General features: G+C 37.9%; 1 protein-coding gene across 1 annotated transcript in view; it reads left to right on the top strand.

Moving 5' to 3' along the window:
• The window catches only part of WDFY4 (WDFY family member 4), a 403,065-nt gene that overhangs the window by 303,051 nt on the left and 73,630 nt on the right, over positions 1-26,384 (top strand). The window contains exons 48-51 of the mRNA XM_044665777.1: positions 17,532-17,574; positions 21,765-21,884; positions 23,188-23,305; positions 25,555-25,664. Of these exons, the coding sequence (XP_044521712.1) occupies positions 17,532-17,574; positions 21,765-21,884; positions 23,188-23,305; positions 25,555-25,664 (391 nt within the window). The remainder of the gene's footprint in view (positions 1-17,531; positions 17,575-21,764; positions 21,885-23,187; positions 23,306-25,554; positions 25,665-26,384) is intronic.

Here is a 26,384-nt window from a genome sequence, read left to right as displayed (position 1 = left end):
ATTTGAAATAGAAGCCAGGTAGGACTCGTGAACATAAATGGTCACAATGTAGAGCTGCAGGATATTTTTGCCTCATATTTTTACATTTCTATTCATCTTGGTCATCATCTTTACTCTAGGAAACATGAGAAGCAGAAGTGGTACTTTTGGTCTCTTTTATGTTGATCTTCAGTTGAGTCATGATGTTTTGTGGTATGAACAAATATCATGTCACTAGGAGATGTCAGTGATAATGGCCTGTGTTCCTAGATTCAGCCTAGAATTGCCTATCTAATTATAACTACTATACTCACTTTCCAAAATTATGACCCTCTGGGAGCATTGCAGTGTTATCCCAAAGCTATGAATTTGTCCCTGATAAATTATTATCCTTTGGGAAGACAAGTCACCAAGATTGACCACATCTGCTCTTCATCAGTTATGCAATAACAAATCAGATGTTACAATAGAGAAGTATTTGCAGTTTGGCTAAATATTTTTAAAAGAAAGAAATTCAGACTATTTCTTGCTAAGAAACATGATCAAATTTTAAAAGATCAACCTGAAACAAGTTTTAGCTACTTTTGAGATACATCAGAAATTTCAACTTTAACTCTGAGTTAATTAGTCCTCTACACAGTTATATAAGTGGCTATGACCAAATCTGAACTCCATTCTTCCTGACTCCAGACCTAGAACTCTGTTCCCCCATATGATCTAAATGCCTCAAGAGACTTGCCCATGATCAACAAGCATCTGAGGAAGAATTTGAACTCAGGTCTTTCCAATTCCAAGCTTAATAGTTTAGATAAATTCAGCAAATTTCTATCAAAGAATAACAGTAATTTAATTTATTCTAATCTGATCCAGCTTTGTGAGCTTTAGGTATATGATGAGCAGTATACCTAATGAATAAAGAAGAAAAGGAAGGAAGGAAGGAAGGAAGAAAGGAAGGAAGGAAGGAAAGAAGGAAGGAAAAAAGAAAGGAATGAAGGAAAGATGGATAAAAGGAAGGAAGGAAAAAAGGAAGGAAGGAAGGAAGGAAGGAAGGAAGGAAGAAAGGAAGGAACGAAGGAAAGAAGGAAGGAAGGAAGAAAAGAAGGAAAGAAGGAAGGAAGGAAGAAGCATTTATTAGTTACTTACCAATGTACAAAGTATTTACACCAAGCATTGGAGAAACATAGAAAAGTCAATCCTTGCTCTCAAGAGCTTCAGTTTTAATGCCCTTTCCCTGCCCCCTTGAAGAGTCAACTCAGGAGGTCTAGAAGGAGGGACAGGGAAAGTATGTAGATTAAAGTATAAGATTTTGGGTTATCTGTCACATCTCCTATATAACAGATGGAGCCTAATAAGACTTATCAGTGAAATGACTTCATACTTTATTTTAAACAAATAAATGAAGAGTTTACTCAACCCAGTTTTTAAACTCTTTTAAGAATCACTGACATTAAAAACATGCAACCATTTGTGTAGGCATGGCAAGGATCAATATGGTATAATGGAATAGATTATTTATTTAGAAGCAGCTATACTTCCCCCCCCACCCTGGTATAGACTTTTCTTCCCCTGAGAACAGCCTTAGTTTTAGACATAGGGGCAATTTCACTGTTAATTTTCAGATATTGTTTTGTCTGGAGTCCAAATTGTGTGCTGTATGCCTCTATCCAAAGCACTCATCTCTAGTTCGACCCTCTAACAACTGATCCTAAATTCCCCCATGTGAAAGTTCACATGAATGCAGATGTGCCTTCTCTGTCCTTTCTCTCCAGATAATTAAATTAAGATGAATAGTTTAGCATTTTAAAACTAGCATCATATCATAGATGTCTTAAGAATGATTGTATTTCTGAAAAAAAGATCCTTACCAACTGTCTTAGAATCAATACTAAGCATCAATTCCAAGACAGAAGAGCAGTAAGGGCTAGGCAATAGGAGTTAAGTGACTTGCCCAGGGTCACACAGCTAGGAAGTATCTGAGACCAGATTTGCAGTCAGGAACCTCCTGACTCCAGCCCTGGGGCTCTCTAATCACTGAGCCACTTCACTGCTACAAGAATGATTGTAGTTTTAAAATGACTTTCCTAAGTCACTAGGCTTTGTGTTCCTAGAATTCGTACCTTCCCACATGCCTCTTCCTACCTTTCTCTTTCTCTGAGACACGTAATCAAATCAACACTACCTGGAAAGGGCATGTCAGTAGGACTGACTATTATTCTAAGTTAATTCCCTGGGGTCACCTGCAAGATAGCAATGAATGCAGCCAGAGCTCTTTTTCTCAATTTGTTATTACTAAGTTACTAGCAACATATTTACTATCACAACCTTTTTTGAAACTCAAATACACTTAGACAACAGACTTATTCTCTTGATGTTGATACTGTTCTTCAAGTGTAATTTAATTATTTTTGGAAGTTAAAAGTCGATACTTTACCACTCTCTAGGAGGTACCTTAAGATACAAGGGAAATGGAATAAATATATCAGGTTCCAGATAGGTGAGGGACTAGATGTCTGATTAATTTTTTTTTAACCCTTGTACTTTGGTGTATTGTCTCATAGGTGGAAGATTGGTAAGGGTGGGCAATGGGGGTCAAGTGACTTGCCCAGGGTCACACAGCTGGGAAGTGGCTGAGGCCAGGTTTGAACATAGGACCTCCTGTCTCTAGGCCTGACTCTCACTCCACTGAACTACCCAGCTGCTGATTTCTTTTGGAATCAGGAACTCTCCCTACCCAGGCAGGTCAGCACCTTCCCTACAACTTGTTTCAGAGTTTGCCTAGAGCAAAGGTGTCAAACACACTAGTCAGGTTTTATGTGTTTGGGGTATCTGAATCAGAGACTTCTGAAATCCTCTCAGTTACTACTTTGGAAGGAGATGGGACAGGAAATGGAAAAAGGAGCACAGGATGACCTGGATAGGATGGAGTGACAGCATGTGGACCATTTTCATCACTTTGTAGGAAGAACAACAGAAACATCTGAAATAAAGTGATTAGACAGATATGGCATTTGCTGCCTCTGCTATATCCCAAATGTTTGTTGAACTGAATTGAACTTCAGGAGAACCAAAGGTCAATCAATGCAATAAAGAGTGCAAGTTTCTATTCTTAATGCTTTAATTCACACGTATGTGTGTGCACACGTGCATGAACTAGATAGTATGAATAGTAAACACATCATGGCTTGGCCACTAAAAAAATGAAGATGGGTCATAAGATAATGAATTTAGAGCTGGAAGGGATCTCAGAGGCCACTTTGTCCAACATCCTATTTTACAGATGAAGAAACTGAAACCCCAAAAGTGACTTACCCATATCCACACAGGTAATAAGTAATAGAGATGGGATTTGAACCCAGTTCCTCTGAGTCTAAAGTCACATTGTCAATGTAGGTTTTTCAACTTTCCCAGCAATGAGACACTGACTCACCTCAGGAAAATGATCAGAGTTCTTTGAAATGGCCAGGTTCAACATATCCTGAAATGGTCAACCTTCCATTCCTCTATATGTTATATCTTGATATATGTGCTTTTTGGTTCTCCAAGTTACACCAGTAACAATATAAGCTCTTCCAGGTCCTAGCATGGAACTGGAAATAGGTAGGGCTTTCTTCTGAAGACCAAAACTTACCTAAGTGTAGAATGGCTCAACCTCAGAAGGCTGGCTATCCAGAAGCCTTCTACAGAGGTTTGTGATGGGTTGTGATTACTGTTAGTCCAGGAGGTACCCTTGTGATGTAGGGCATTTTGGTGGCACAATAGATAGAGTGCCAGGCCTAAAGTCAGGAAAATGTCTTTCTGAGTTTAAATCTGGCCTCAGCCACTAGCTGTATGACCCTGAGCAAGTTCCTTAACCCTATTTGCCTCAGTTTCCTCATCTATAAAGTAAGCAAGAGAAGGAAATGGCAAATCATTCTAGTATCTTTAACAAGAAAACTCCAAATGGGATCACAGAGTCAGAAATGAATGAAACGAATGAACAACACAAAAACTTTTGAAAAGAATTAATGATCTTAGGAACAATTAACATGCTGAATAGAAGACATTATTGACACTCGAAAATCAGACATTGAGTCTACATTTGTAAACATATCTTTGCCTTTAGAGTTGGATAAAAAATTCACCATGGTTATTATCCATTCCCAAATGGAATGCTTTTTTTGACCTGCACTTAGGTAGCCATCTGCCATTTTTAAAGGTTAATTTTAAAAAGCAATGTCTATAGCAATAAACTTGGTTATCTTTAAAGGGAGAAGACATTGACTCATCAGACTCTCAAAATAAATGCAGAGCTTCAGAGTGTCTTTAAGTCATGTTACCATTTTCATTTGATCACTTTTTAAAAATCCTTACCTTCCATCTTAGAATCAATATTATGTATTGGTTCTAAGATAGAAGAGCAATAAAGACTAGGCAATAAAGGTTAGGTGACTTGCCCAGGGTCACCCAGCTAGATGTGTCTGATCAGACTTGAACCCAGGACCTCCATCTCCAGGCCTTGCTATCTATCCACTAAGCCACCTAGCTACCACCACCCCCCCCACCATGTGATCACACATTAAGCTTAGCTATCCAAGATAATTTTTACACCCTGAAAAAAAGATGATTTCATTATGATAGCCAAGTCTAAAGTCTATCACATTAGATTCTTAAGTCGAAATCAGCAAAAATGAATGAGTAGGTTTGGTCTTTTTTGTTATAGCTTCAGAGGAGGCATTGCTGTGTGGTGGAAAGAGCACTGGGTCCTGGGTCTAGAGCTAGCAGAAACTTGGGATTCAAATTCCACTCTGGTCATTTTCTATTTATGTGTCCATGACACATTGTTTTCTCTCAGTATGACCATTCGAAAGTGATCATGATATGTCATTTTCAACCTGTGTGACTATGGATAAGTCACCTCTAGTTTCAATTTCATTATTTATAAGCAAAAATCGTGGAGGGGGGATGGTCATACCTGTAGTACCTACCTCACCCATGTCATTGTAATGATAAAAATGAAAGAATAGGTTATTGCACTGTTCTTTGCTCACCTTAAAGCACTATAAGAAAGTCAATTATCTTTATTTTCTAGATCTCAGTGTCTTCACATATAACATGAGGAGCTTGGTCTAGATGATCTCTAGGGTTCCTTCCAGGTCTAACTCCTGTGGTCCTAAGAGTTCCAACCGGCCTTCAAATATGTACAGAATGAAAGAGATGTCAAATAACCAAATATCAAATTAGAAGATAATAGCATAGATAGCAAACAAGGAGACATTAGATGAAAAATGTGGTTGGATTGCTGAATCTCTGGGGATTTAATAGAAATCTGCTGGGATTGTCAATTCTTAATACCCAGCTGGTTAGTAGGAAGCTAATGCCCTGAGAAAGTTATCACTCAAAAGTAAATGGCAGAAAGTCACTTAACACCCATTGCCTAGCCCTTACCACTCTTCTGCCTTGGAACCAATACCCAGTATTGATTCTAAGATGGAAGGTAAACATTAAAAAAAAGTAAATGGCAGAGGGCAGCTAGTAGATAAAAGGCTGGGTCTTGTGTGAAGAAGACTTATGTTCAAATCTGGCCTCAGACACTAGCTGTGTGATCCTGGACAAGTCATGCAACCCTATTTGCCTCAGTTTCCTCATCTGTAAAATGAGCTGGAGAAATGGAAAATCACTTTACTATCTAGGAACAGCTAGGTGGCACAGTGGCTAGAACAGTAAGCTTGGATTTTGCAGGGTCTGGGCTCAAATCTGGCCTTCCTAAGCGGTGTAACCATGGGCAAGTCACTTAACCCCATTTGCCTCACCCTTGACATTCTGTATTGGAGTTGTTACTGAGGGTTTGACGTTGGGGGAAGGTGGAGGTAAATGTCAGAATTCACACCTTTTGGTTGTCCCATGAAGTAACCAAAGCTATCAGAAAGCAAATACTAAGTAGCTTCCCTAGATGTACTCCAACCCTACAGCTCTGCTTTGAGATTTCAGGGCAAGGGGCTTACTAATAGAATAACATGCTCCTATTAATATTAATAGATAGCTTCATCTTGCCGTGGATAAAGTTCTGGGCCTGGGGTCAGGAAGATTCATCTTTGTGAATTTAAATGTGGCCTCAGATACTAGCTGGGTAACTTTGGGCAAGTCACTTATCCCTGTTTGCCTCAGTTTCCTCATCTATAAAATGAGCTGAAGAAGAAAATGGCCAACTACTCCAATATCTCTGCCAAGAAAACCCCAAACGTGGTCAGGAAGATTTGGACATGACTGAACAACAATATTGTATTCATTCTTTATTCCTTGTCCATACTTATAGTATCAGGAGGATTTTGCCTTCTGAATTTACCCTTCTTTCCAAGAATTAAGGTGTGATCAGTATTGTTGCTGTCCTACATCACTAAAGCCAAGCTCGTCAGTCAGGGATGGGAGGTAAGGAGTTGTTACACAGAGGAGCCATTTCCTCAGCTACCTAAATCCCAGGACTTCAGTTAATCTGGTCCTGATGCAGTTACAGTAGCACATCCTGAGAACCCACTGCCCCTTTGTTTCAAATTGGCTTCCTTATTCATCCCTATTGATGACTTTTCTGTGTCTGTGCCCCAAGAGGCTTGAAGAATTTAGCTAGATTTTAAATAATTAATTTGATGAATCAAGAAATAGAAAAGTCTTTGGACAGCAACTCTGAAGATATTCTACATTTAATGGCCATGAGAATTAAGAAGGATAAACACATTTTAAACTAGCTCAGTCCTAATTTCAGTAACTGGGCTTGAGGAGCTTCAGTTTTGGAGAAACAATATGTGGGAACTGATTTTGAAAACACAAATGAGAATCACTTGTATCCTCATGTAGCTTTCAAATAACCACCTTGATTATCTTTGTGGCCCTCCCTTGTTGGCTACTGTTAAATGACCATAGGCTCCTTGAGGTCAAGAACTCTTTCATTTTTGTCTTAATGATGCCAGTGCTGAGCACAATGCCTTTTTGAACATTTTGATTTCTTTCTCTTATATATAGAAAATCCCAAGGGGAAAAGAAAGTTAGATTCTTGTCTTTTTATAATTACCAAGTCTAGATTAAAATTAGGTTTCAAATTCAAACATCTGTTTCCCCCCTAATTTTCTTTGTTTAAAAAGATCCCAACATTTCACCATCCCAAAGAAGGCCAAGAAGAATATCTTTGACTTAGGGAATGAAATAATTACCAAACTCCAAGAACTAGACAAGCTCTCTTCTCTCGGATTATACTTGAGATCTTGGACTTGGAGCTGGGAAGGAGCTTAGAGAGTATGTAGTCAAGCATCCTTATTTTATAGATGAAACAGACCCAAAGAAGTTGATAGACTCATCCAAGATCACAAAGATAGAAAGTAGAAAACTATGGATTTGAACTCAGGTCCTCATACCAGTTGCCGCATACCTAGAGCTCAGGAAAGTAGATCCAGCTGGACTTAAAAACAGGAAGACTGGATTGTCGGACACATTAGCTCTATAACCCTGCCACTTATCTGAACTCCTTTTTCCAGGGCTATTGTGAGGTTCAAATGAGAAAAAGTATGTTGTTTTGCAGACTTTTAAAGGGCTTTAATTAAATTAAAAATCATTATTAGATTCAGGTATGATAAATCCCTTGGTCATTTAAACAACTGAATTGTTCTAAGCAGTGAACTATTATGGTGCCCAAACCCCAAAAAGAAACCAAACTCTCCAAAGGCCAAATAAACCAGGACAAAAGAGGAGATTTTAATCTCAGGCAAAACTGATTTCCTTCTCCCTAAGTGTCCTTCTTTTGTGCCTCCCCTTTACCTAATAGCAAGAATTAATCAATAAACATTAAAATCTTACTGTGTGTCAGGCACTGAAGGCATGAAGAAAAGCATCAAAACTCCCTTGTTCTCAAGGAGCTTAAATTCTTCTTAGAAATGGAATTGTCTGCTTTTGTCATCATCTCCATTTTTTCCTCCGTTTCCCCAGCTTTTCAGTCTTAAGTATTATTCCAAAACCCCAAATTGTGACAGAAGGGTAGGCAAGCCAGAATAAACAGGGCTTCTCCAGGTTACAGGACCATTAGGACTTGGTTACTGGGAATCTTGACATCCAATTATTTAAGCCATTTCCCTGATATGAGTAAGAGGGGAGGATATTTTGGAGAGAGTTAACCAAGAAGGGTCCTAAGAAAATCTGATAAGGGTCTCTCCCACCTGGGGATATGAAGAGACAGACACACCACTGAAAAATGACTAAACAATAACAAACTTATACAGTCACAGCATTGCTTAGGCACTGACAGGTTAACATCACTTGCCAGGAGGTTACACAGCTAGTTTGCCTCAGAGACAAGACTTCACCTGAGGTGTCCTCCATTATCAAGCCAACCTTCCATTTACTATGGCCTGCTACCTCCCTTTTCCTAGCACTTGGCAACCATTTTGTTTCATTTCCATAACAATTCCTTCAGAGTAGTATGGATATTATTATGCCAGTTTTATAGATCAGGAATTGGAGGGTTGTAGAAATTAAGTGACTTGCTCATAGTGCCCAAGCTATTGAAAGTCAGAGGCTGGATTAGAATCCGGGTTTCTGATTCCAGGTCCAGCACTATACCTATTATGGAGCAAAAACAAAAATTATGCAAAATTTAGATTTGGAAGGGACCTTTGGAGACAATGACTCTAATGCCCTCCTCCCAGTTTTGCAGATGAGTAAATTGAGGTCCAAGTAGACTAAATGATTTGTCCAAGTTCACACAGGTGGTAAGTAAGCATCAAAGATTTGAAGCCAAGTCCTCAGACTTGAAAGCCAGAATATTTTCCACTAGATCACATAGAAGTGATACATAGCCTTTGGGTAAAATTGCAGACATGAAATTCCTTCTTCCTATCTGACTTGAATTGCTGCTATTTAGTATGATTTCTTCAGATTCATTTAAAATAAAAATCCTATCTCAGTTAGCAAACAATAATTATTCAGGTGGGTTCCTGATTATTCTGAGATTCTTGAAACCAGTCTGGAAATGAGAGACCTGAATGACCTGTTATCAGAGCACAATAGTCTCTGCATTATTCTCTTTAAATATAAAGATATAAACATTTTAAATATAAATATATTAAATATAAAGAGAAAGAGAAAGCAATAACTTTCATTTCATACATTTCTAGAATACACCGGTATTTAAAGCACATTTCCAAATAATTTTAAAGACCACACCAATGCTCATCAAAGGTCCAGAATTTAGCAAGGAAACAAAGTTGTATCTACACAGTCACCTTGGATTGCCCAATGTACACTAGATCAAGAACCTTTAGAAGAACTTACCATGTTGTTGTCAGAGCTGACCTGGGATCCCACACCCCACCTCAATCCCCCAGCAAGCAGCTTTGTCTTTGGAATAAGCTGCCATTATTGCAAGCTTCTCTTGCATAGGCTCTCCTCTGAATAATGAATTAGCTTTTGTCTGGGATTCACAAAGAAAACTCACAGGGAGAAGAAAGCAGGGTGCACTGGGGTTTCAAATGGTTGGCGATTCTAAAATTGCAGGGTTGAGACTGGAGGCATACCTTCAAACTGCTAGAGATTGTAGGCAAGGTTAAAAACTTAATAAAAAAAAACCACTTCTGCCACCACTCATACATATACACAAGTATATTCTTACTTTCTAGATCTCTCTCTCTCTCTCTCTCTCTCTCTCTCTCTCTCTCTCTCTCTCTCTCTCTCTCTCCATCTCTCTCTCTCTCCATCTCTCTCTCTTCAACTCTCTTTCTCCCCCCATCTCTCTCTCTCTTTCTCTTTCTCTCTCTCTCTCTCTCTCTCTCTCTCTCTCTCTCTCTCTCTCTCTCTCTCTCTCTCTTTCTCTCTCTCTCTCTTTCTCTCTCTCTCTTTTTCTCACAAATTCAGACACATGCACATACATACACAATCTGAAAAAGAAAATTGAACTTACTCAGTTATAGTTATAGCTCTTCAGTAGACTCTGAAACTTTGTCACTAGGCAACAGGGGGCGTGGGTCCTTGGAGATTATTAACATAATGTTGTGAATCTAATCTACAAGTTTAAACAAAAGACAGAAAGAGGTTACTGTTTAGTGAGTCTGAAAACCTTGGGAAAGAGCAGTGGAGCAGGTCGCAAAAGCATTTTAGGCTGGTTCCACAGGCAGAGGAATTTGCTTGTTGGTCAGCCGGGACATTAAGAAAGCCCCTTCACTGCCCTCTCCCTTTGTCACTGACCACCCTTTGAAGCAAATTTAGCTAACGTTTGTCTAGGATAGAGGTTTTTTAAGGCTGTTTCTGACAGATCATCTTTTCAAAGAAATGTATCTGAGAATTCAATAACAGACTGGAAATTAACCAAAAACATTTCCTAAAAATCTCTATGCAAAACTCTTAAGTCTTCTTTTGTTAGAATTTCTCTTCTAATTTTTTTATTGTGATTTTCTAAAATTTTAAATTCAGCCTGGAATGAGCAGTCCTGGAAAAAAAATTCCCAGTCAGACGCCTTTTTAAATCCTCTAGTTCAAAGCAAAAATTAAATACGTTTCCATTCAAATCAACAAATATTAAAGTGTGAGCCACTATGCTTTCAAAAAGTTGTTTAGAACTGGAAGATTCAATTTAATTCAACAACCATTTATTAAGCACCTTATTAAGGGCTGAGAACTTAAACCAAAAAACAAAATGAAACAAAAAAAAAAAACAAGAATCTTGAGCATTAGGTAGTATTTTTTCTTCTAAGACTAAAACTAATACATAATAAGTAAATATCTTGATAATGTAGTAGGAGCCTAAAGTTGAAGAAGAGTTTGAGATTTTGGTTTCCCTAAAGGTGTTATTATCAGTCTCTGGGGAGAGAAGAAACAATTGCTCATAGTGGCAAAGTCAATATCCTAATCCCAAAGACCAACTCACAGATGTAAACATGAGAAGATGGAAGGCTTAAGGAAATCCATCACCTTTTGGGGGGAGGAGGAGAGAGAGAAAGAGACACTGAGTCAGAGACAGAGAGAAATACAGATTTATAGAGACAAAGATAAATAGATAAATACAGATCAGAGATAAAGATAGAGACAGACAAATATATTTAGAGAAAAATACAGATACAGATACAGAGGGAGAGAGATAAATACAGAGGTAGAGATAGAGATGTAGGTAGATACGAACATAAAGATACAGGTAGAGATATAGGCATAGACCTAGAGATTGAGACATATACATATAATGTTTATCTATATGTATATAGATCTATGTATATATATATACATATGTATTGTATATGTATGTGTATTGTAGAACTGTAACATTTTGTCATTAACTTGGTTTACAAAATTTATTTTAATTTCACTTTAATTGTGGTCTATGTTCATGCAGTACCTTTAGTCCTAGAATCTAAAGTGCTTAGTAGACTTTTATTAGCCTTGGAGATTTAATTTCTAAACTGGATAATTAACCAAAGCTATTTCATGTATTTAGCAAAAATGAGAAAACATCTAATAGCCCAAAAGGGCTCAAAAGACATAACAAACTATGACTATAACCACAGGTTTGAATTTTACAAAGTGGAAAGAGCCCTGGGCTAGGGAGTCTGAGATCTTGGGTTCAAATACTGCTCAGCTACTACCTATCTGTGTGACTTTGGGAATACCCAAACTCTCTGGGGTAGGTCAGCTTCCTCTTTTATAAAATAAGAGGGTGGAATTGGACCTCATGACTCTAAGGTTCTTCCCTGCTCCAACTCCATGATCTTATGCTCAATGTCCAGAACTTTCTTGAAATAATAATGATAAAAACAATTATAGTAATGACAACAACAGAGATCTCATGTCATAGGATCTAGAGAGCAAACCTTATAACCAGGAAAACGCAGGCTACACCCATCTTTAATGACTGCAGTTCTAGGAATGTGACTTATCATAGCATACCAAGTTAACTCTATTAGATGGGGCAGGTGGGTAGCTCAGTGGATTGAGAGTCAGGCCTAGAGACAGGAGGTCCTAGGTTCAAACCCGGCCTCAGCCACTTCCCAGCTGTGTGACCCTGGGCAAGTCTCTTGACCCCCATTGCCCACCCTTACCATTCTTCCACCTATGAGCCAATACACAGAAGTTAAGGGTTTAAAAAAAACTCTATTAGATGCAAAGCCAATATAAATCTATAATCATACATATTTCCTTACTGGTTCTTCCCAATAACAATGAGATTTGGGGTCTGGACCAATCTCAATAATATTATGAAGTATAATTCAAACCTAGGTTTTCTTGGACTAGCAAATGAGATAATATAACAAAGTGCTACCTAAAAGTCGTCATCATTATTTCTGACTCCAAAGCCAGTGTTCTATCCATTCTAAAATATATGATGGCATCATTTCCTAGGGCTAATGAGAAATTAGTAGAATGATCCCAATACAGGGCTGGGAAGTAGAAAGAATTCTGCTAGAATCCTCTGAGCTTTCCTCCGATTGCTTTGTCATCTTTGGGGCTTGACTACGTAAAATGTAGTTTTCCTCTGGTATAGATAGACTTGGACATCTTTTGTGGCTATTTCAGTCCATGCTTGCATTCCAAGGATGTACCCAAGTTACTTAAAGTCTTTCTGGACTGAAAAAATATAAGCTACAATCAGACTTTATATTTTAGGAGGAAAAAATTTATTTGTGTGTGTATGTGTGTGTGAGTCATATGAACTACATAACTGACATAGTAGTACATACTTGGACGTTGCAGATCTACTTGTTTCCCAAGTCCCCTGCCTTAGATAAGGCAAAATTCATTAAACTTCATCATTACTAGATCTGCTCTCAATCCTCCATAGCTATAGACCTAGAGCGAATGTCTTAGTCTCATTGTTTCCATTTACTCCTGATAAGGAAGGTATTTTCAGCAATGGGCACCAAAATTTTTAAATTGCATATCATCCAACTATAACATTTCCAAAAGTCATAGATGACATGCTGAATAAGTATAATGTCACGAAAGTGGAGGGAATCCTTAATACTTAGATTGACACAGTCAGGATCCAAATAGATCTCCACAGACTGGAATGATGAGACAAAACTAGTAAAATGGTATTTAATAGGGATAAATGTACATTTCTAACATGGATTTAAAAAATGAACTGGACAAATACAGAAAGAGAGATGTGAATAGAGAGCAGTTATGTGAAAAGTTTCTATAAGTTTTAATTGATTGGAAATTCAATATGAGTCAACAGAAAAATGTAGCTGCCAAGAACTCTAATGTAAAATGCTTGAATAGGGCTCAAACAAAAGGTGACTGTAATTTGAATTTCATATTATGTCTACTGCATTGTAGAATCCAAGATAAGGGGGATCAAAGTGTTCCTGTTCTGCTCATCCCTAGGATGTATGTCCTGTTAAGTACCACATTTTAGGAAAAAGAATACATATGCTCCAGCCTTCATTCTGGTTAAAGTCTCAGTTTTAGAGTAATAATGAATGTGCATTTTCAACATCCAAAATGAAATTGTTTGACCTGTAATTAACTAATACCTTGAGGGAAAAGGGAGTGAAATATTAGGAAAGGATGATTAATCCCCTGCCCCTCCCAATAAACCCTGTGCTTTCCTACCTCCAAGTCTTTGTTCATATTATTATTCCTTCTGCCTGTTGAACTCCTTCTCATCCATTAAAACAGTGGTCCCCAAACTTTTTTGGTCTACCACCCCATTTCCAGAAAAAATATTACTTAGTGCCCCTGGAAATTAATTTTTTTTAATTTTAATAGCAATTAATAGGGAAGATAAATGCACCTGTGGCCATCACTGTTCTCCTGCATCGCTGCAGCACCCACCAGGGGGCAGTAGTACCCACTTTGGGAATCACTGCTTTAAAACTTTCCTCAAGTACTTTCTTAAAGTCAGTTTTGACTTTCTCCTAATCTTTAACAATGCTGCCCTATGGCCCTCGTGTAACATTTTGTTTGTTCTCCTAAAACACTTTCACAACATTATTGTATTTTTTTGTGTCTTATCCTTCTGCAAGAGTGGAAGTTTCAAGAAGGCAGAGAATGACTCTGGCATTATCTAAATTATGTATCTTCTCTTAGTGCCTCACTTAGTGCTGAGTATATAGTAAGTGTTTAATCTTTTTAATTGGTTGTTTTTTGAAAAATATTAGTCAATTAAGAGAGGGACTAAAAGGAAGAAAAGGATTAGCCAGTGAATGAATAGGCAGCAAGATGAGGGAGTAGGTCATGTGGAGTGAATAATTAAAAGGCAAGAATGAATGAGTGTCCAAGGGGTAAAGAACACTTCGAAAAAAAAACAAAAACAAATAAATTTCATCTTCTTTGTAATTTTGCCTAGTTCTGGCACAGAAAGTGATTTCCTTCCTAGGTATGTTTGATTTGGACTAAATAATAACAGTGGCTTGCTGATGGGGAGTTAGTTTCCATCTCAGCTAAAGAGCAGCAAGAAGCCAGGCTGGAGGCAGCTGCACAAAGAAAATTAAGGGCGGACTGAAAAAAAAATCCCAGGTATAAGCAGTTTAAAGTTCCAACATTTATTCAGGAGGTAAGACCACAAGAAATGTTTCAGGTTCCTAACTTAGAGAAAGCTCAGTGTGGCAGAAATCAGACTAGAAACACACAATATGAGTGGTGGAAAGAAGACAAGAAACAGACAATCTGTGTGACCTTGGACAAATATATCCTGCCTCTCTGGGCCTCAAGTTTCTGTTCTGTAAAATGAGGGCAAGAGGTAGGAGATAAATTTCCAAGGTCCCTCTTAGAATGAATGTTTATTTTTAAATTTCTGAACCACAGAATAGAACTTAAAATATGTAATGTTCTATACTTTCATGTGTGACCCAAGGTGGTGAAGAGAGGTAGGCATGGGGGAGAGATGGGGGTGGTGAATGAGTTAATACAATATATTTCTAGAAAATTGTCTTCATTTAAAAACTTAATTTTCCCCCATATTTTTCGTGAGTAGTTGTGCAAATCCTACATTATTAGCTTTATGTCAAAATATTGCTAAAGTTAAAAGTCCTTGATCTTTAAAAAAAAAAATCACTCACTTCCGTAGCTCTGTCTTTTTACTCAGCCAGTGAGTGGTGGTGGAAGATTTCTTCCTTCAATAACAGCTCATGATGGAGAAAAAACTGAAAAATGGAGAGATGGAAAATGAATCCCCCCTATATTATGCTTGACATTATGACATCTTTATAAGTCACAAAGGAAGACATAATTCCAGAGTCATTTTAAATGATCTGAGGGGTAGGGACAGTAGTATCCTTTTTTGTTGTTGTTGCTCAGTTGTGTCTGACTCTTTGTGACTCTGTTTGGGGTTCTCTTGGCAAAGCTACTGGAGTAGTGTGCCATTTCCTTCTCTAGCTCATTTTACAGATGAGGAAATTAAGGTAAACAGAGTTAATTAAGTGACTTACCCAGGGTCACACAGCTAGTAAGTATCTGACTCCACACCCAACACTCTATCCATTGCACCACCTAGTTGCCTTTAGTATCCTTATATGAATCCAATTAATAAATGCTTCCTCAGCTTTTCTAGACTGTGTATTTTCTTCATCCTTTCTTCTCCTAACACATGTTGGCTTTGACAGAAAATAACTATTGTCAACACCTTCTGTCTTTTTTAAAAAATTGTTTTTAATTTATTCATTTGTTTTTCTGTTAAATAAAAAATTCCCAGATATCATAAAAAGTCTTACTATGACCTCTGTTTCCAAGGAAAGAAAGCTACACCAGACTCACAAGCCCATGGCAATTGTACACTCAGCTTTTTGAAAATTCAAGCTTTTTCCTCACTGGTTGCCCCAGTTTAATTCTCTGAAAGGCCAGAGGAGCCAATCACTTAATCTTTCTTCTGGGCACTCCATGAAGTACAATAAATCAGCTATTAATTCATCATAAAGCATATTAGTCTGAAGATAAAAAGAGCTAAATAAATGATGAATAAAAATAGAATGGCTTAATGATTCTATTTGGAAGGCAAAACTGTTGAATCTCAAAATAAAGCCAATGGAAGAAATGAACGAAGTATGGTGAGCAGTAATAAGCATCTGGGTTTATTTTCCACCCTGTATGATATCCCATTTCCTCATGGCCTTGCCTTTTGCACACAAGGCAGAATCTCGGACTAAGAATAGACTATTTTTCCCTATCAGAAAGGAAAGGAGTTGTTATTTGAGTGAATGGTTGCTATAAACTCATTCTATAATGTTAGACCATAGACACTCACCACACCATGTAAATAAAGCCTTCAATGGGCAGAGTTGTTCCATTCATTTGCTGAGGCAGGCAGAGCTTTGCCTTGGACTTGGTTACTGTGTCAACCCAGAGCAGATTAGATTGGTAGTTGAGCAGAAAAACTTGAATCTCCCTGAGAACTCGAAACACAAAGAGAAAGATGGAGGCAGTTGGATGTGATGAATAGAGAGAGCCCAGTTCAGAACCAGGATGTTTTAAATTTCATCTCTCACTCGTACAGCCTGGGTGAACCTGAACAAGTAACTTAATGTCTAAGTGCTTTAAGCAGAGATGCAGGAAAGGTGCCCATGTGCATTGCTAGAGGGAGTTCCCTAGATGAATTAGATCTCAGGTCCAGACCCTAACTCAGAGAAAAAGTTATGCAAAGGACTCAGAGGAAAACAAAACAAAACAAAACATGCTAAAGTGGAAAGAGCTCTGGAATATGGAGCCAAGAGAGCCTCCGGAACCATCTTGTAGCTACAACTCTTGGTTGAGTGACAGCCTCTCAGTTTCCTCTTCTGAAAAGTGTATTATCATTCTTGTGATATTTATCTGACAAGGTTATTGGGAAGATCAAATGAGTTTGTGTTCATAAAGCTTTTGTAATTGTTTCATACATATATATTTATATAGACAAATATGCATATGTGCATATATGTGTTTATGTGTTCAAAATGTGTATATATTCTAGTTATTGTTGATAGAATTTCCTACTACTGATTCAGGAAAATATGTAAGGTAATAGCAAAGGGAAATCATATCTTTATTTCTGATTTTCTTAAGGACCTTTCTTGTAACCAATATTCATGGCTATAACATTTTATGAAATCATGAGACATTTGGGTCCACCTGGACAAAGATTATTTTATTGGAGAGACAACGAGGTAGCACAGTGAATAGAGTACCAGGCCTTGAGTTCAAATCTGTCCTCAGACACTTCCTAGATGTGTGACCCTGGACAAGTCACTTAACCCCAACTGCCTAGCCCTTACTGCTCTTCTGCCTTGGAACCAACACTTAGTATGTCAATTAGTATCTATTAGTGTTTTAGTATTGATTCTAAGACAAATGGTAAGTGGTTTTTTAAATTACTTTGGTGGGATGGGGAAAGGTTGGAAAGTTTGGGGTCAGTTTATGAAGATAAATATAGGGAAAAGACAGAGGGAAATCTTTCAGTCATTCTGACTTTGCTCAGCCTTTGCCGGCTAGCTCTGACAACATGAACAGGCTGGATTATGGAAGTTTGCATTGCTGCAGGCTCCAAATAACACCAAAGCACAAGTTCCTTGGTTATATGCTACATGTTACCTCCCTGAGTGCTTTGACAGTCACTATCAACTTTTCTATTTCCTACAGGAAAAGCATCGGATCAGAGAAAACAATGCTACAGAAGTGGCAGGTATGAATATTACTTCAAAAGAAGAAAAAAATCTATTGTTGAGGAAACTGGCCTGGGAAATGATAGTTCTGTTTCTGACAAGGGAAAGAATATATTTGGAGACTTAACAGCAAAGAGTCAATGTGTTATTTTTGTTTATGTTCACATTTGAAGAAATGCAGATACTACTCCTAAAAGCCTTCATCTGAGCTCCAAAATCCACAGGCTTTAGATTTGGAGAAAGAAGATGGGAATTCATATCCCTGCTCCTCAACTTATTACCTTGACCTTGAGCAGATCTCCTTACTATTTGGCCTCACTTTCTTCATCTGTTAAATGAGAAATGGGAGTGCCTAAGATCCCTTTATACATCTAGATCTAATGAGTCCTTGTGCATATGTTTATGTCTGTGAGACAAGAGGAGAGGGAGAGAGAGGGGGATAGAGAAAAAGAGAGAGAGAGAAGAGAAAAGGAGAAGAACAGGGACTCCCACAGTAATAGGGAAGATTATAATATCCTTAGTGCACCTATCTTGGGTCATGAAGAGTCAGAAGGCATGACTATTTCTAAACAATGAACCTTTTACTGTGAGAGCTTTAGCAAAGATCCCTGGTTGAATGGACAGTCTCACTCTGTTTATAAACCAGGACTGTAACTTGAAAATTTTGCACCTAGGCAATGAAAGGTGGGGGAAGAATGAGAAAGAGTCTCCTTGGGAGAAAAAAAGGAAACAGGACTCTGCCTCACTTATTTAAATCTTTTCCATGGAATTTAATACAATTCCAAGGGCAGAATGTTCCCAGTGTCCCATCAGGACCTAGGACCTCCCAATCTTCTTCAATTCTTTGGGAAACCTGATCATAGACACTGGTGGAAGAATAGAAGCAGATCAACTAGGAAAAGCTTAGATTGTGGTCTGATTTCTTGCTTGTGGCCTCCTTCCTGTATTTGAACCTCTAGCAACTCCATTTCTATAGAGCCAATTTAGTCCCTCTCATTTTGGCAGTACCTAGGGAAAAGCCTCACTTGCCCTGTCCTAGTTACTTCTCTTTTAGTTGTCTTGCTACTTTGGAGCTCAGGAAGCCGACTGATTAGACCAGGATATAATATCAATTCCTTATCATGAATCAGAACCAATAATCTGGCACATCTTCTATAGTACAATTTTCTGCCTCAAAATGGGGACTATCCATCTTGTTACACTTCTCTGCATTATGGTTTGGTGAAATCTGAGGACAACCAGAAAAGATAATTATAGACCTTTTCCCTGCCTCTTTGTACCTGAAGTCAGTATCTGAGTATAAAAGTTGAATAGATATCATCAGCAAATACTTAAGTAAACTGGAGAAGTGAGAATGTCTATCAACAAGGAGGTGAAAACCACACTTGTCTCAGTTAAATTTCAGTTTGTGAATAAAGAAGACCTAAGGGATAGAGAATATTGAGGTGCTACATAGAAACAGGCTGACAAAAGCAAACTAACAAACAGATAGATGCAGGGAATAATGCGATTTATTTTATTGTGGCGGTAGGGGACCAAGACACAGTGCTTCCACTTCCCAAGAACATGGATCCAGTTTTAGGCAGCATGGATTAGTGTGAATGAGCCATCCTTAAATTTTAGCCAGCATGGGTAGGCGCAGAGGCGGATAGAGATTTTAAAGAGTGGAAGATAGATAGGATGATGTTATCTGGTACTGTTTCCCCAACCCACCATTCTATCTTCAGCCTCTTCATTCTCTCAAGCTAGCCTCCCTGCTTACAACGAATGACTTTTCTGTTCATTTGAATCTCCAATAATATTTCTTTCCTTTTAAGGTTCAGCTCAGGATTACCTTCCTTAGGAAAACCTTCCTTGATTCTTCTCAGTATTCTATCCATCCTCAAAGGATCTCATCTTCTATATACTCATTTCTATACATGTCTAAATCTCTCCAATAAAAAGAGAGTGAGAGAGAGAGAGAAGGGAATAATCATTTTTACCATGCTTACTATGTGCCAGGCACTGTGCTAAGCATTTTACAAATATGGTATCATTTGAACCTCCCAATAATCCTGAAAGGTAGGTAAGAGAACATAAGCTATATGAGGTCAGACTGCTTTGTTTATTGTCTTTTTATCCTTGCTGCCTGGCCCAATGCTTTTACCCATGGGGGTAGGGTAGGGTGAAGTAGTCAGGATCTATAATTTAATCTATGATTTTATCATTTTATCTTTTATCTATGCAATCACCTGGTGGGAAAACTCTTCATTGATGCCCTGAATTTATAATTTGGATTATAGTATTACATAATATGTAATATGTTTAACATAGTATTATGTAAATTATTTTATATTCTATTAATACAGTATTATATAAAATAAGTATATAAAATTATAATTTGCATAATTTAAATTGTTGCCTGGGGCAACTTAGAGGCTAAATGCCAGGAAAAAAGAGAGACTTGTCTTCTTTGTCAGCAGTAGCATCTGATCCCTGTTGGGCAGGACTAGCTCTCTATCCACCAAGGCGCAAGGAATCTCCAAGCACCCAGTTTCCCCTTGGAATAGCTACTAAGCTTTTGTTCTTGTGCTATTATTAGTGTCTGTTCCTCCAGCATTTCTACTGGGTGGAGCAATGGTCTTATCTCAATTACAGGGAGTTAGGCTTAGTTGGCCAGAGATAGATAGTGCCTCCTTAGAGGTTACAGAGACTTGACTGCATATATAGAAAATGAATTGTTTGGAGACCTCACTGCTAGTGCTCAGTCAGCCCTTCTGCAGTTACTCAGTTCTCTCCTCTGGATAGCCTTGGCAAGTTGATGAATACAAGGGGAACATTTAAATAGAACAGCATAGTGCAAAGTTAAGCTTCCATAGTGATGGCAAACCTCTAGTCCCCAATAAACATGAGAGTGTCTTTGGGTGGCTTTCTAGAGACCACAATTAATTGCACAACTGCACCTGGACCTTTTCCTCCAGAGGCCACTCCCAGGATTTTACTTTTACTTTTTTATTACTTTTCTTCAAATGCATTTAACAGTCACAAATTAATAATTATTCATTATAGAAGCAAAAGATCCCAAATTAATGAGTACACTTCCAATCGGGAAAACAAAGACAGAGAGAAAGTTAACTTCTAATATTGGAGAACAAGTGGACAGACCTCAGAACTTCCTAATGGGGATTTCATTGACTATAAATGTCCCAAAATGAAGGACTCAGATAAACCAGTGAGTCCATTAGAAGGCAGTCAGTGTGGGGAAAGGTTTCACCATCATGCCATATGAGAACCAATTAAGTGAGCTGGGGCTCTCTAGCTTGAAGAAGAAAGGACTTAGAAGAAAGGGGTCGAATGATAGTTTTCTTCAAGTGTTTGAAGGGGCATCCTGTAGAAAAGGATTTAGCCTTATTTCATTTGGCCCCTCAGAGGAGAAATAAATATAGCAAGTATGTGGCAAGGCTTGGGGTAAGGAAAACCTTCCTGAAGGAGCTATCCCGGAGTAGAATGTGTTATGGAATTTGGAACCCAGAAGTATTGAATTTGTCCTCAATGGAAATCTTTAAGCAAAAGCAAATATATTCTAGAAAGGGATTTTTATTCAATTACAAGTTGAGCTAGATATGTTCTGAAGTCTCTTCAAACTATGAGGTTCTATGATTCTTACTATGAGCATTAAAGTCAGGACTAGAAGGGACCTAAGTCACCATTCTTACTCTGATTTCCATTTTATAGATGAAGAAACTAAATGCCAAGAATTTTACCAATATAAATTATATTTTAATGTATCTTGGTAGAAAATGACACCACCTGAGATGTTTAATCTTTATAAGATCAGTTTTCATCTATCTGAACGAAAATCCTAAATAATGGCAATTGTTTTTAGAACAGAAATTATTTTTTTCTTTGGCTTTGGAACCCATGATGTCATGTTTTCTCAGCAGACTTGCTCTTCTAATCATGTTTTGTTCTGGCAAATATTGAAATGGATTTGCACTTCTAAGTTCACACTGAGTTGTGACATGGGAAGGCAGCCCAAGGACAAGGTGGGTGGCAGAGGGAAACTTAACCTAGCATTGACATTAATTTAATTTAGGATTTGTCATGATGATTTCATAAAATATACAATACAAAAACAAATCACTAAGAGAGGAGTCTAAGGTTATATATGTAAGAGGCCTACCCAGACAATATTATGACTCATACATATTGTTTTTCTTCCTTATGGCAGAAAAGGGAAATAAGCAATTTTGAATATCTCATGTATCTAAATACCCTGGCTGGGAGAACCTACAATGATTATATGCAGTACCCAGTTTTTCCTTGGATTCTTGCTGACTATACCTCAGAGGTAAACCACTAAAAAAAAAGAACTGCTTTCTTTCTCTTTATTTTACTATTTGCTATGACCAACAGGAAGGGCTTGCAACTTTAAGGATACCAAGTTTGCTGCTGCAAAGTTAAATACAAACCTAGATTCAATTCCTCAAGCTTGCTTAGATATGTACAGGATAACTCTTCCTTTTCACCCTCAAATTCATGCAACAATCCCCTCCCTAGATCTCTTTGTGTAGGTCCATGCCCAATTTCTGGCCAGGTTCTCCTCTTTACCAGGCAATCTTTGGTGTAATTCCTCTTACATCATAAGATGATCCAGTGTCCCAGATATTCAGCTCATAAATTTGATTAGCCATAAAGTCTGCCTCTCACTCCCTCATTTCTGTTCCACTATCTCTCTGCTCCTTTCTTTAACCTTTGATGTAATGCTGAGTGGCCACTGGAAAAAGCCACTGGAATCTGTGTCCCTTGTATTTCCTGGCTAAATGAAGAGAAGGCAGTTTCCAATATTTAGCTTAGTCAGCCATCATCTTATTTTCTCTATTTTTCCTACTTATTTAACCAAACAAGCTCTTTCCCAAAGTGTTATTCTATTCTTTATATTATATTTGTTGTTCTATACTTCCCAGTTTGGGGGATAAAAAGAAGGGAGCCCAGGGACCTCAGATTCCCTATCTGTAGTTCTATGCTTTATGCCATTGGTCCCCAAAATCTATTTCTTAGTTTATTGGGAGAATAGTCAACTAATGTCACGTTTTAATTATCAGAATGATTCTCTTCCCATGAAAGCAGTGGACTTGTCTTTGGATTAACAAAGAGCAAAGACAGCTTTTTACAAAGTGAGTTGCCTTCATAGCATTAAACTCATTGATTGGAATCTGAAGTTATATTTTTATTTCTGAGTTAGTGCCTGTCCTCTGTCAATACAAATCATGGTTTATCTGAAGCAATGCCTAGCATATGTCAAACCATTTAAAATAAAAACAAAATAAAACAAACTTCCGAACCTTCCTGCTCCTGTGACTGGAGGAAATCTCTTTATTTAGGTCAACCTAAAACAGATTCAATCTGAACCCAATCTCTCACACCTCTTATTTTCCATCTCTCTCTTATTATGTCTTCTGGGGTCACTACCTCCTCAGTCATAAAATCACAGCACTCCAAGATGCAAACTTGCTAATCACCTGAAGGGGTCAACCCAAATGACAGTAAACTAATAAAGAGAACCATAAAACTAGATAGCATAACCTCCCAGAGCTTAAGCTGGGGCACCCGTGGGTCTCAGTAAGATTTAGAACTGCCTATCTGCCTTCTAGGCTTTGAACTTCACGAATCCCAGGACATTTCGAGATCTCTCAAAGCCCATGGGGGCCCAGACCAAAGAAAGGAAACTGAAATTCATCCAGAGATATAAAGAAGTTGAAAAGAGTGAAGGTATGTGATTCTGATTTTAATTTATTTTTAAATGTTGGGTACCAGAATTCATCAAAACTTTTTTTTGTGTGTGCGTTTAAGTTAGGTCTATTCTAAAGAAAATTATAAAGTAGGTCAAATCTGTTTTGAGATCTCCAGCTGAATCTTGTGCTAGTTCTTTCTTCCAAAGCATAAGGACCAAGCCTCTGTGGATATTCCTTCCAAGCGTACTTATATCTGTAAAGGATATTCTAGAAGACTAAAACAAAGAGTTTTGAGAAACCATACAGAATGTCATAGAATAACAAGATTTCAGTCTGGAAGGTACTTTAAATCATCTACTCCATCCCCTTCAGTTTACTCATGAGAAAACCAAGAAAGAAGCTAAATTCATCCAGTCAAAGTCATACATTCAATCTATAGAAGAGCCAAGATCTTAAGTTGGGTCTTTCCACACCAAATCACTGATAATTAGAAATATTTTTTTGACATCTAGATGGAAGAGTGGATACAGTCCTGACCTGAGGTCAAGAAAACCTCAGTTCAAATCTAGACTTAGATGCTTACAAGCTCTGTGACACTCTGTGGCATACCCTTGAACTGCCTCAGTTTCCTCAAATGTCAAATGGTGATCATAACAGCATCTACTTCCCAGGACTATTGTAAGGATCAAATGAGATAATATTTGTAAAGTGCTTAGCTCAGTGCTTAGTTAGCACAGAGTAGACACTATATAAATAGGTATCGCCTTTTCCCTTCCTTTCCCTTTTGGGCATGAAATTGGGATGAGAATCTTCCCTTCACCCTATCTTCATGCCAAATAACCCTGGCTCTGACTTGGTTTTTCCCTGGAATCATGCCTCCAGTCCAGTTATATGAACCTCTCCTAGCTTACCCTAAGGTTGATCCCAATTTCATGGTATCAATTCTGCTACCAACTCTGGTGTCAGCTCTTCTAGCTAGCATATGCCTTTTTTTGGAATTCGGAAAGGAATCTCTAAGTTAGGGCCACAGTCATATAACATTGCAGTTTAAGCTATGGGTATACACATTGCTCAATGTCTGGGGATTTTCTGTAACTGCATCTTTTAAATGCAGGGATGATTTATGGCTGGTTTATGTTTTGCTTATATTGACCTTTTGAGTCAAGCAAAATATAGCAAAATACGGATATACAGAATATGTATATATATTTAGAAAATATAATCAAATAAAGTAAATGACTTACAGAATTCAATGAGTATAGTCTGCTCTTTCTCTAGCACCTATCCTACTCCTAGGTGAGGGCTTTCAAATCTGGAAGGTTATTTAATCAGCCTTTGAAGCAAAATGAAATGTAATACCTTACTAAAAAGAAAAAATGCCTCAATGAACATGCAGTCCTAGGTGGGTAGAAGGTGAGATAAGCCAAGTTAGAAGTACTTCTTCGCACAAAGGAAGGAATCATAGACTACCATTTTAGAAGTGAAAAACTAAGTACTAAAAACATTAAATGACCCCCAAATCAAATGATTATTAAGTAGTTAAGCCAAGATTTAACCCAGGTTTTCTGATTTTGAGGCCAGCATTCAAATGCCCTCCTCTATGATGAAATTTTAGGGACTTGGGACACCTGGGTGGAGCAACAATATTTCAAGAGCAGTATCCCCTCAATCACAAGCACCTAGTATGTGCTAGAAACCCCACTATGTGCTGGGGATACAAAGAATGAGATCATCCCTACTTTCAAAGAGCATCAATTGCTTTGCATAAACAATCCTTGATCCATTAGGCGCTGACTGTCCTTTTTTGTCTCCATCACCTGTTCTTCCTCCCTCTCTTCTTTTTTTACCCCTCTCTTCTTTTTTTCCCCTCTTCCTCTTCATCCTTACTGTCCTCATCCTCAAACTGCTACCATCACTACCACTGTTCCAACTACCTACTACTGTCATTTCCTATTTGTAATCGCTTCATGATTTTTTTAAAGTACTTTCCTCACAGCAACCTTGGAAGGCAGGTGGCTGATAGGGATGGGAGAAGAATCTAAAGTTTGGACCACTTGGCTGAATGCACTGATATGGTTTGCCTACTGGTGGCATTATTAGTCTAAATTTTATGAAGCTATACAGCAAAATAGTGATTTTTCCCCTCTTGTTGCCTTCTGATGCTTTTTAAACTTTGCCTCATGTTCATTGTTCTTTAATGGCCAGCTGCATATGTTGTATATTATCACCATCTGTGCAATCTTCACCAAGTATAACCCCTGAAATCCCATTTGATCTCATTTTCAGGTGACCTTTCAGCCCAGTGTCACTACTGCACCCACTACTCCTCTGCAATTATCATAGCCTCCTACTTGGTTCGAATGAAGCCATTTACCCAAACCTTCTGCTCTCTGCAGGTAAACACAGTATTATCCCTTGGAAACCAACAGAAAGGTATATGTTTTTTTAAATAAGGAAATAATGCTTGTTTTAAATATCAGTATTTAGTACTAGATGTTACCCTCGAAGTTGATTTCAGTCAGTAGAACATCCATCCTAAATATGGTCTGAGGTCAAGTCAATCTAATAAATTCAGCAAGTATTTTGTAAGTATTTACTATGTACATGAAATTACTAGGAGTTGGGAAAAATTCAGAGATAAATAACAATTTTGTGCCTTCACAAAAATTTTAATCTAGTGAGGAGATTACAAAAAATGTATAGTTAACTAATATAAATGAAGACATAATGAGCTCACAAGAGGGATAAAATAATATGCAAGGTCTTAAATAAATGAAAGATCATTTCCAACTAAGCAAGTAGTATGGTGGATGGAGCACTGGACTTGGAGTCCATTCAAAACTAACCTTAGCTACTTTACTGACTGTGTCACCCTGGACAAATCACTCAACCTTTATTTGCCTCAGTTCCTCTTCTTTAAAAAGGAGATGCACTGGAGAAAGAAATGGCAAACCACTCCAATAGTTTTGCCAATAAAACCCCATGGGCAAAATCCCACTGGGTCACGTGGAATTGGACACAACTGAACTAGAACGATAAAAAGATCAAAAATGATTTCTTGGAGGAGGTTCTATTTAAGGATCTCAAAGGATAAGTGTTATTTTAACAGGCAGAGA

This window comes from Gracilinanus agilis, chromosome 2 (assembly GCF_016433145.1).
Source record: "Gracilinanus agilis isolate LMUSP501 chromosome 2, AgileGrace, whole genome shotgun sequence".
NCBI classification, from domain to species: domain Eukaryota; kingdom Metazoa; phylum Chordata; class Mammalia; order Didelphimorphia; family Didelphidae; genus Gracilinanus; species Gracilinanus agilis.
This window is presented reverse-complemented; position numbering and strand designations above follow the sequence as displayed.